General features: G+C 32.7%; 1 protein-coding gene across 1 annotated transcript in view; it reads left to right on the forward strand.

The window, feature by feature from the left end:
- Positions 1–12334, forward strand: part of LOC129226229 (uncharacterized) — an 80753-nt gene that overhangs the window by 7647 nt on the left and 60772 nt on the right. Inside the window, exon 2 of the mRNA XM_054860828.1 lies at positions 3786–3893. Coding sequence (XP_054716803.1) covers positions 3786–3893 — 108 coding nt within the window. The remainder of the gene's footprint in view (positions 1–3785; positions 3894–12334) is intronic.

The raw sequence follows: 12334 nt of genomic DNA on the forward strand, positions 1-12334 counted from the left end.
AAAAAAAGGAAAGCGGATTGAGAAAAAGAAATTTCTTCTCCGTCTCGATTTTTTTTTTTTTTTTATTTATTATCTCGTGTCTAAGTTAACTAGCTTTCCTCGGCGTTATTGCTTAAAGCGAATGACTGAACTTTTTTCGTCACTCTAGTAATAGTAAGAATGAATAACTCGTTAGAATTTGTTTTGGCTTTTAATTTATCGAAAGACTTTTGTTCTTTTATATCTTTACGGATATTCAAATGTCGAATCATATATACGTACGTACTAATATGGTGCTCTTTGATTAAAATTTCGAACGTGATGAAAGGTTTTATTTTTCCATGATTGCAACATAATTGAATATTTATTGTTCGTGTTAATGATTTACAAATAGTACCTACGTTCTTCATTTTCGGTACGATCGTGCTGCAGTAAATGTCAATAACATATTAAAATTACTGAGCAATCCAAGTGGATGTACGAAAATTAGTGCACGGCAGACAAATTTAAGTCATGAACACTTCTAAACTATGTTCGAAAGTTGAAATGTGATCAAATGCCTTCAAGTACAAGTTTTAATCATTTTCAGAACTATTCAATGTGGAAAATGTACCAAGACTTAGCTTTTTATAACTCAAAACAATAAATAATAATGTATACAATTGTTTACGGAAATGCACACAAAACCGAGGGGGGGGGGGGGTGCTCAGCAACAGAAAACAGAGGGTGCCAATGTTCTGCCATAGGGTTCCGTTTTTCACCGCGGTGCACGCTGGGTGAAGGGTGCCGGTTTTTCGCCCGTTTAAGGGTGCAATTTCGGCACCGTAAAGAGTGCCGCTGGTGAACAAGCGTTTCACCCTCGAAAAGTGCCAAATGCAACCTGTAGTTTTAACAGTGTATACTTCAATGGCGTAAGTCTTGGTGCATCGGAAGTGATCCAGAGAGGTTTCATGTATCTTTTAAACATTCGAACTCAATTGTGACTACTTAATATACTGACACCTAATTTACTATAGTAATTGAAAACAAATTTGTTATTTAAGGGGGTCCGAGACACAAAAATCGTCGAATTTTGCAATTTTTTTATCATGTGAAAAATTATTCCTTTTTTTCTGCTTAAAAGCACGTTTGAATCTTGTTTCTATCTTAAATAGAACGAAAGATATAATTATTTTTGTTGCATGCACACCTAACTAATGTGTACTTAACTTTAAAACTTTAAACGCGTTTTTCTCCATGATGCAATTTTTCCCGATTTCTTGCATTCAAACTCTTATAAGTCAGGAACCGATAAAGATAAAGTAATGAAACTTGGAGCATATCTTATTCGAACGGTTTACTTTAATTCTTGTTCGGCGAATTTGAAAAAAACGTTTACTGCAAAAATTATGATTTTTTTTTTAAAGTATCTTCGAATTTTTCGAAATTTTTCTTCAAATATTTTTTATTTTTTATTGAATCAATGTTTTTTAAATCGCCGAATGAAAATTAAAGCTTAGATAGTTGTGCATAATTTATTAAAAAAAATTGAAAATTGATCAAGAATATTTTGAGTTATAGCAAACCCATTTTTTTAAAAAAAGCTAATTAAATATAAATTTTTTTTTTTCATATTTATGTTATGATTTTTCTTATTAAATAAATGGTGAATCGGTGCAAAAAATTTCAAAACTCTAAAGTATATAATAAAAAAAATTTCAAACTGTGTCCCGGACTCCCTTAAAAGAATGATCAATGACTACCGGAAAGTCTCATACTGAAATATACCAATATAATGTTATATTTGAACGACATATTTCTAGAAAACGGAAAAGTTGCAAAAAATTAGAACCTCACCATCAGATTAAGAACCCTCTATACATTATTTAAGAACCTTTTTTCATTTTTTTAATGGATAAACAAGTTCATACCGCCCCTTCGTAAGTGTTTCAAATTATTTTTAAAATATTGAATCAGTGATGAATAATGGCGCAAATCGCATATTCGTAAGTCATTTTTTTGCTTTTCTACCATTTTTAAAAATGTGTCAAGGACGTTTCGGACACCCTGTATCATGCTTATGACCCCGTAACATCCGAGTTTTTGACACTCAGAATTGCCTTTAATCCCAGTTAGGCTGGATACACGATCGGCATAGTACACCCAAACCTGTTTTTATGTGGTGGATAGGGACAGCATTAAAAAAAATGGCATTAAAAAAAATCGCGTTAAAAAAATTGTTCGCGACTTAACGAGTAGCTATAAAAAGTTGTTTCGCAACATAGTTGAAAAGCGTTTTTTTTTTTTTTTTTTTTTTTGAGCAATTACATTGCTAATTGTTTTCACTTGACTGTTTTTGGGGTTCCTATGATTTTATTTTCCCCCCGCCTCCATCTGCAACACCACCGTCGACCGGCCCGTCCATATGCTGCTCCTCTAGTGAAACCGTCTCCAGGTTGCGTCCATATCCTGAATGCACAATGCACATGCATATATACACACCTACACACACACAAATATATACATACACTTTTACACACACACATACCAACACACTCATGCCTGCACACAGACACAAACACACACGCATATTTACATACACTTTTACAACACACACATACCAACACACTCATGCCTGCACACAGACATAAACACACACGCCTACACACATATACATACACACGCACATACATACACACACGCCTACACACACATACATACACACACGCCTACACACATACATACACACAAGCCTACACATATATACACACACGCCTACACATACATACACACACGCCTAAACACATACATACAAACACGCCTACACACATATCTACACACACATATCCCCACAAACACTCACATACATACACACACGCCTACACACACATACCTACACACACATATCCCCACAAACACACACATACATACACACCAACACACACATATGCACACATACATACCCACACAAACACACACACACACACATAACAACACACTCATGCCTACACACATATGCACACACACACACGCGCACACACAAACACTCGTGATTGCGAAAAACATAGTTTGAATTCAAGATGTCAAAATTCAAATTATTTTTTTTTTATGCGTCGGATATGAACTGCATAAAAAAAGTCTGACGTAGAAAATAGCCCAAGAACTTACTAAATAACTACGGGATTGCTTCATTAAACGAAATCAAAACAAACAAAGTGATGATAATTTTGCACTATAGTTAGACAAAATTTCCCGAAGAAGAAAATATTTCGGAGGTCACAGTGACCTCCCATCGGGGTGCCCCTGTCCTCACTTGAAAATACTACCTTGCACTTGTTTTATAAATAATTTCGTCAACTGAGTCCCAATCTGATTTAAATTTTAATGTACCGCACATAAAAAAATCGCACAAAAAAGATCGTTCAAAAACAGGTTTGAGTGTAGTATGCAACAAACGTACTGCATAGTACTGTCCAACTACGGATTGTATGGAATTTTCAAACACCCAGATAAGACGAATCTATCTGAATGAGGGGGAAAAGTAAAAATTTGATGTCGGCATTCCCCTCATTTGAGTGAGACTCTGCAAAAGCTGGCATCGCTAAAAAATAATAGATTCGCCCATTTCGGCTGTAAAACGGATGTTTTTCTTTCCATACAATCCGTAGTCAGGCACTAGTATGTACAACAGTTATTTAAAACTTACAATTTTTTAATCTAGTCATTTGTATGTGCTATAAACCCTGAACTTTAACCATTTTATTGGCACATATCTTCTACTTGTATGTCTAGATTTGACAGAGTTATCATTTTTCTTCACTCCTTAGGTGGTTATCTTGCTTCTTCTATCCCACGGCGGTTGGAATGGGCCTTCAGTCACTTTACTTTCTTGTACTTCTGAATCTTCCAAACTCGTCAGAGAAGTCGTTCAGAAGGTACGTCTGGATTATCATTTCACAGTTTATATTTCACTTGTTAGTTCCTGATATTCTCGTATATTGGGTACTTGAAAAATCGCCGATGTTTCAAATGCGAAATATGTGTATAAAAAAATATTTCTCTAATGAGTCATTCCTCGAAACAGCAGACATTTTGTCTAGCACGTGACAGAACTATATTACATTGAAACGTATAAAAGCAAAAATTTTTTGCCTAAGAAATAACACGCCTATGTGTGGTTTCTTAGGGGAAAAAATCTTTGTTTTTTACTTTTTTTTAAGTATTACATATGACACGAAAGATGCCACGTTTTGTTGCCACGTGTGTAACAAAATGTCTGATTTTCTTTGGAACGCCTAACTATTTGTTTCTTTTTAAAATTAACACTAAAAAATAATCATTAGGAAAGCAAAGTATATATTTAAGGGGACGTTGGACCTTGAAAGTTTTTTCTTTTATTTATTAATTCTGAAATGTGAAACTGGGCATAAAAGTTAGTAAGTTTATTAGCATGCAAAATATCAAGAAAAAAATGCAATACAATAAAAATTTTAAAATTTAAAATAAAAATTTCAAAATGCTCCACGCGACTCAATTTTTGCTTTTTTCTCAAACAATTTGCATTTCATCCGAGAACAGAACATTGCCAAGAACTTTGGGTATCCATTTTAGGATTGGTCCATTATTAACTGCACAGTACTTTTTTTCGCGTAAAGCAACAGTTTTTGCTGCGAATATTACATAAAAATCAAAACTTTAAGCAACATAAAATTCTCTTAAACCTTAATGCATACCCAGTTTTATCAAACTACTATCAAAGTAGCATATTCTGAAATTTGAGGCATATCGAACAAAAATTAAGTCGCATGGAGCTTTTTTCAATCTGTGTCGGCATCGAATTTTCCAGTCCAAGATAAATGACGTTAAAGTCTTATTTCACTTACATTTCATGATCTTCGTATTTTAATACCTTCCGAAAGATATTTTCACGATGACTAAATATTTGACATTAATACCAATGTAAGGATTTATTGAACCTTAGTTTACATGTTTGACACTTAGTTTTACTTAGTTTTTCTACTTTGTTTATATATTTTTCAGTCATTTTAATTGAAAACACGCTCTGTTTACTTTTTTTTCAAACGCGTATATTTTCGCGATAAAACTTCAGATCAACAAGCGATTTTTTTCATTCGATTCAGCACACTTCATATATTGTTACTTCCACTGAATAAAAAAATCATATTTTGGACCGATTTGAGCTATTTGGAAGGTTCACGGTCCCCATAACAAACTTGCATCAACAGATTCGAAAGATATATTGATAAAATAAGGAACTCTAAAACAGATGTCTAAAAGTGCGTTCCACACGTGACACATAAACTTCATTTTAAAAATACTACTTAAAAAATAAATTGGAAAAATAATTTTTGTTTAACAAATCACACGGGTCAAGTATTTTCATTTGATCAACAAACTTTTAACTTTCAGGACTTACTTTTCTGAAAATATAAGAAACTAGAAGAAAAATGTTGTGAAAAATGTCCCACTTGTTGTGACCGTGGAATCACCCTAATACTAAAACCGACAATCGTTTGAGCTGTAAAAGGAGAATTGTAGGTTGTGAAACACGTTTTACAAGTTTTCAAATACTGGCATTTTTAAAAGGCTATATTTAACATCCAAAATAATTTTATATCTTATCATCTATAACAGATAGTTGAAAAAACATTATTTCAGTTACCACATTTTTTTTTTTTTTTTGATAAATTGTCAATGTTTAAAACGATAACTACATTACTTGTCATTAAAAGCAAATTTCTCCGATATTAAAACGGATAATCGCTGTAAAACGAGCTTTTCTTCACTGACACTTTACAGGTAGTGAAACGTATTTCACAAGTTTTTATATATGGGCATTTAAAAAGTACTATAATATTAATACCCAAAGTAATTATATTTCTTATCAACTATAATAACTACTTGAAAAGTAATTCAGATGCTGCCAGGTTTTCAGGAGAGGGAAATTGTGTCTAGGGGTAGGGGTTCTTTAAAAGCTGCCAATGTTTTAAATGAAAAAAATATACCACTTGTTTATAAAAGCATTTCTCCGATACTAAAACCAACGATCGCTTGAGCTGTAAAATCAGCATTTTTACGCTACTACTTTGTGAGCCTTTTGGGGGCGGGAAGGGGAAGTAGGAGATTTAAAAAAAAGAGCATTTTTATGTTAAGGTAGTGGAACATATTTTACAAGTTCTTGCGGCATTTGAAACTTGCTATGTTATTAATACATAAAACGATTTTGTCTCTTGCCAACTATACTAGATATTTAAAAAGTAATTAATTCAGATACCACATTTTTGTGTGTGGGGGGGGGGGGGACTGAAAAGCTGCTAATGTTTTAAATGTGAAATACATCTGGGTGATTCTTCCAAAACCTGATATTTTAAAATCCCAATTTTTTAAAAAATAAAAATGCTTAAAAACATCTGAAAAAATAATACTTACTTTTTGTTAGGAATTTATTAAGGGAAAAATAGAAGGAACTCGCTTTAACTATGCTACTCACCTAAAAAAAAGGGTGTCCAATTTTCACACACACACCAGGAGAGTGACAAGCAGCAAGCAACAGGAGTGTGACAAAATGTGTTACATCAAAGCTTAACAAAAATTTAGTTAAAGTAATAGGGGAAAAAATGTAACCTAAATCAAAAAGTATGCTTTTGCATGAAAAAACTAAATTTATGAAAACCTCCCCTGACGGACACTCCCAAATAGCAAACATCTCTTCGAGTCCCAGTCCCTTTAAATAGGTTTTTCCACACTATTCACTCTGATAGCTTACGCTTCTGAATAACGAATAGTTATTTTAACAAAAAAAAAAACATATATTTTTCAATTGCTATACTGAAATTCTAAACAAAAAAAAATAATAACAATTTTCACATTAAGTTCTATTGTTTGTTTTTTCTGATTCTCTAATTTTAGTATTTACCTGATTAGGGAGAGTGACTTTTTTTTTTTTTTTTTTTTTTTTGCGCCAGGAGAGTGACAATTTCTTGCGTCAGGAAAATGACATTTTCCTTATAACTTGCCTGTTACAAAGGCTCAGGGTTATAATTAAAGTAAAGAATGTTATTTTTTTTATTCTATCCTCTTAATTTAACTAAACACTATGAGTAGATTTTTAGTAAGTTACCGCCTTATAGCCAGGGCTAAGTCAAAAATACATAAAATACACCGCCAGCTCAGTCATTCCATCCGAGGACTGACTGAGCTGGAGGTGTATTTAATATACTATGAGTAGAATTAAATTGCTTCTTCTATTTAAAACAAAAATGTTGTCCAGGAGAATGATAGCAAAAATGTTACATACCCATTTTTGATTTTCAAAATTTTATTAAGAACGGCAGACAAATCATATTAACAAAATGCTCAAGGAATTTGAAAAAAAAAAAAAATGGAATTTTGATATCTTGAATTCAAATTATGTTTTTCGCAATCACGAGTGTGTGTATGTAGGTGTGTGTGTTCGTGTATGGGGGGTATGTGTGTTTGTGTGTAGGGGGTATGTGTATGTGTGTAGGCATGTGTGTTTGTATCTGTGTGCCGGCATAAGCGTGTGAGTAGTTGTGTGTATGAATGTGTGTGCGTGGGGGCGGGGTATGTGTATGTGTGTGTAGGCATATGTGTTTGTGTCTGTCTGCAGGCATGAATGTGTGGGCAAATGTGTGTATTTGTGTATGTTTTTCTGTGTGTGTAGGCGTCTGAATGTATGCGTGTGTGTATGTGTGTTTGTTTTTCTGTGTGTGTAGGTGTCTGAATGTATGCGTGTGTGTATGTGTGTATGTTTTTCTGTGTGTGTAGGTGTCTGAATGTATGCGTGTGTGTATGTGTGTATGTGCGTGTGTGTATGTGTGCGTGTGTGTGTGAAGTTGTGTATGTATGCGCGTGTGTGTAGGACATGGATACAACCTGGAAACGGCTTTCGCTATAGGAGCAGCATCGTGAGGAGCCGGTCGGCAGTGATGGTGCGGAGGGCGGCGGTGGGAAAATAAAATGATAGGACGCCGAAAACAGTCAAATGAAAGCAATAAGCAATCGTGATTGCTCAAAAAAAATGGTGATAATAAAGTGCAGCTTTGTAGTATCTATCCGATACTACAAAAACGACCGCTTGGGCTCTAAATAGAGTTTTTAATCGCTAACACTTTGTAGGAAGTTAAACATGTTTTACAAGTTTTCAAAGAGTGGCATTTTAAAAAAGCGAAATTATTTCTATCCAAAATGATTTTATCTCTGATCAACTGTAATATATAGTTAAAAATGAATTATTTCAGATACCGTATGATTTTTTGGAGGGAGGGGAGTGAAAAGCTGTCAATGTTTAAAATGAGAAATTTAAATCGCTTGTTTATAAAAATATATTTCTCCGATAGTACAAAAGACGATCGCTTGGGCTGTAAAACGAGCTTTTTTACGCTAACACTTTGTAGGTAGTGAAACTCGTTTTACAAGTTTTCAAACCGGATCATTTTTAAAAGACGATATTATCCCTAACCAAAATAATTTTATCTCTGATCAACCATAATAGTTACTTGAAGAATAATTATGTTAGATACCGTATGTTTTTTTTTTGGGGGGGGGGAGAGCTCTCAATGTTTTTAAGGAGAAATTTACATTGCTTCTTTATAAAAATACATCTCTCTAATATTAAAAACAACAATCGCTTGAGCTGTAAAACGAGCTTTTTTACGCTAACACTTTGTAGGTAGTGAAACTCGTTTTACAAACTTTCAAACCGGATCATTTTAAAAAGACGATATTATTCCTAACCAAAATAATTTTATCTCTGATCAACTATAATAGTTGGTTAAAGAATAATTATGTTGGATACCGTTTGTGTTTTTTTGAGGGGGGGAGGGGGGAGAGTTCTCAATGTTTTAAAGGAGAAATTTACATTGCTTCTTTATAAAAAATGCATCTCTCTGATGCTAAAATCAACGATCGCTTGAGCTGTAAAACGAGCATTTCTACGCTCAGGTAGTGGAACATATTTTACAAGTTTTCGAGGCATTTTAAAAGAGCTATATTATTGTCCTCCAATAGGATTTATCTGTTATTAACTTTAATAGATATTTAAAAAGTAATTAATTTTTAGGTGGAGGGTAGGGAGTCTTTAAAAGCTGCCTATGTTTTAAACGAGAAATATATCTTTTGTTCATAAAAATATATTTCTCCGATAATCGAAGTGACGATTGCTTGAGCTGTAAAACGAGCTTTTCAACGCTAACACTTTGTAGGTAGTGAAAAGTATTTTTTTTACAAGTTTTCAAATAGCGGCCTTTTAAAAAATATTAATATCCAAAATGATTTTATATCTTATCAACTACAATAGATAGTTGAAAAGTAGTTACTTCAGATACTATATGGGATGGATTTTTCTCTTTTTTTTGGGGGGGGGGGGGTGAAGGGTGAAGCTGAAAAGTTGTCAATGTTTTTAATGAGAAAATCATCACTTGCCCTTGAAAACATATTTCTACGGTACAAAAACGAACGATCGCTTGAAATGTAAAAAGAACTTTTCTACGTTAACTGTTTATAAGTAGTGAAGCATATTTTACAAGCCTTTGAATAGCAACATTTAAAAAGGACGATAGGAATAATATCCAAAATGGTTTTATCTCTTATCACTCGAAAATGATTAATTTAGATACCTCACATTTCGGGGGGTGGCTTGGGGGAGGGAGTTTAGAGAGGGTAGTTTTTGAAACGCTATCTATGTTTTGAATGAGAAATGCCTCACTGCTTCATAAAAATACAGGGTGTCCGAGAAAGATCCGTACAACTTCAAAAATTTATTGAAAAAGAAACAATAGGGTTACAGTGAAACTAATTAGTACATTAGATAGAATAACTCAAAAAGTTTTTTCCCTATAACTTAAGTAATTACCTTAGGAAATTTTTACATGAGAACCTTTCGTAGCAAGAACAATATCAAGACGATAATCCAATTCCACATGAGCCACGATCCGCCATTGAAATAACTAAAATGCTTTAATATTCCTTTGAGTGACATGTCGCACCATGTATGGTCAGAAACATACTGCAGAAAAAAACTTTTTGAGTTATTCTATCTAATGTACTAATTAGTTTCGCTATAACCCTATTGTTTCTTTTTCAATTAATTTTTGAAGTTGTACGGATCTTTCTCGGACACCCTGTATATATCTGCCATACTAAAACCGACGATCACTTGAGCTGTAAAATAAGCTTTTCTGCGTTAACACTTTGTGGGTAGTGGAACATATTTTACAAGTGTTCATAACAGTTAAAAACGGCTTTGCCATTACCCATTTTTTTTTAAACCTCTTATCAGCTATAATAGGCACTTGAAAAATAATCAACTCAGGTACTCAAGTTAAAAAGAAAAAAAAAACAATTGCGATTGCTCATTGTTTTCACTTGATTGTTGATTGGCGTGCAATTCTTTTTGATGAGCTCAGCCTCTGCACGGGCGTTGGCGAGGTTCTTCAAATATTCAAAAAGGTTAAAAATAGAAAAAAATCTAGAGTCAATTTTGCTTTACCTATAAACTTCTACTTTACATGGATTTTCTAATTTTTTACTAGGTTAAATATTACCTCCGCGTTTGATTTTAGCACGTGATTGATTAGTCACCAGTCTTATTTTTTTTCACTGAACTGCATCTGTAAAACTAATAACATTTCCTTGATTTTTTACGTTAAACTTCACGAAAAATTTAACCCTATTTTTTTACATGAGAGAAAAAGTTAAATTCTGTCAGAAACATTGAGGATATTGAAAATTTAACCAACTTCCAAACTTTGACACAAGAAAATACATTAAATTTACAAACCTGTTACAGCAAAAGTAATTTTTCGTCCATAATGTCTTTTCACAATAAAACTGTCCAAAAATATATGATGTATCAAAAAAAAAAAAAACCTCAGAATTTCGATTTATCAACAATTCCAAGTTTTAAGAAAATATCTCAATACGATTTGCAGTAATTTAAAAAAAATTGATTTTTCAAAAAGATGCTCTTTTTTTTAATTTTAAACGCTTAAGATTTGTTATTTATGAATGAAACTGGGATACGTTATCTGCATTATGTGAATTCTTAGCATTACTGGTGATAAATAATACATCGGATTTCTCGGATTATTTAAAGTTTGATAGGAAGTTTCATTAATTGATTTATTTTTAGATTTGGCTGATTTTTTAAAATTTAGATTGAACTTGTAATGTTTTTTTTTTTTTTTTTTTTTTTTTTGAGCAGAGGAAATGCCAATATTAAAAAACTTGAAATAACGAGTAGAAATGATAGAAATATCCAAAATGGTTTTATCTCTTATCATAAATAATAGATATTTTACAAGTTTTCATAACAGTTATAAACGCCTTTGTTACTACCCTCCCCCCCTTTTTTTAAATCTCTTACCAACTATAATAGGTGCTTGGAAAATAATTAATTCAGGTATCTCCTTTTTTTGAAAGCAATTACGATTGCTTAGTGTTTTCACTTGACTGTTGAATGGCTTGCGATTCTTTTCTATGTGCACGGCCTCCTCACGGAGGTGCTCTTCCTGGACGTTGGCAAGGTTCTTGAGAAAAAATACTCAAAAATGTTTAAATTATATTATAATATCTGCAAAAATGTTTTTTATAGTAGGTGTAACTCTCCTCTGATTTTTAGAGCAAGAGTTACTAGGGGTGAGATAAAGTGAAAAAGCGGGGCAAAGTGAAATGTTGAAATATTTACTCTGATTTTAGCGTCACCTATCTGGTAAAATTTCACTATATAGTAGCACATGTAATCTGTTCCAATCAGGAATAAAATACCACCAAAAATAATACGTATGATAATACAGGAAATTTTCAAGCATTGATTCTCGTATTGTAAAATGTTTTGCAATTCAAAAATCATTTGTATCATTATAAAATGATAAAGTTATTGTTATTAGCATTTTAAATATTAATTAAGGCATTCTAATACTCAGTGAAATCATTATTTAGTTAATACTTAGCTTATTTGTATTTTATACATTTTTTACAATGTCAAGTATATGCGGGAAAGTGGATGGGGCAAATTGAAATACTTTATTTTGTTTATTCGCTCAATCATTTACTAAATCACTTACGTATTCATTTATTAATTCATTCATTTACATTCCTCCATTTAGTGATTCATTTATTTTCGTATTCATTCACTCCTTTACTTGTTAATTTATACTTTTTCACAGTGCAGTGGAATTTAGGGTTAATCCACTGGAGTTAGGGTTAAAATTTCTACTATCAAACTATCACCAAACAGGCAGTTGCTTCCTTCAAATGTAAAAGCAATTTTCACCCGTCATATCTTGACGCGCGAATTGCTAGTTTAAAAACAATCATGTAAAACACTGTTTGG

Source organism: Uloborus diversus, chromosome 7 (assembly GCF_026930045.1).
Source record: "Uloborus diversus isolate 005 chromosome 7, Udiv.v.3.1, whole genome shotgun sequence".
NCBI lineage: Eukaryota > Metazoa > Arthropoda > Arachnida > Araneae > Uloboridae > Uloborus > Uloborus diversus.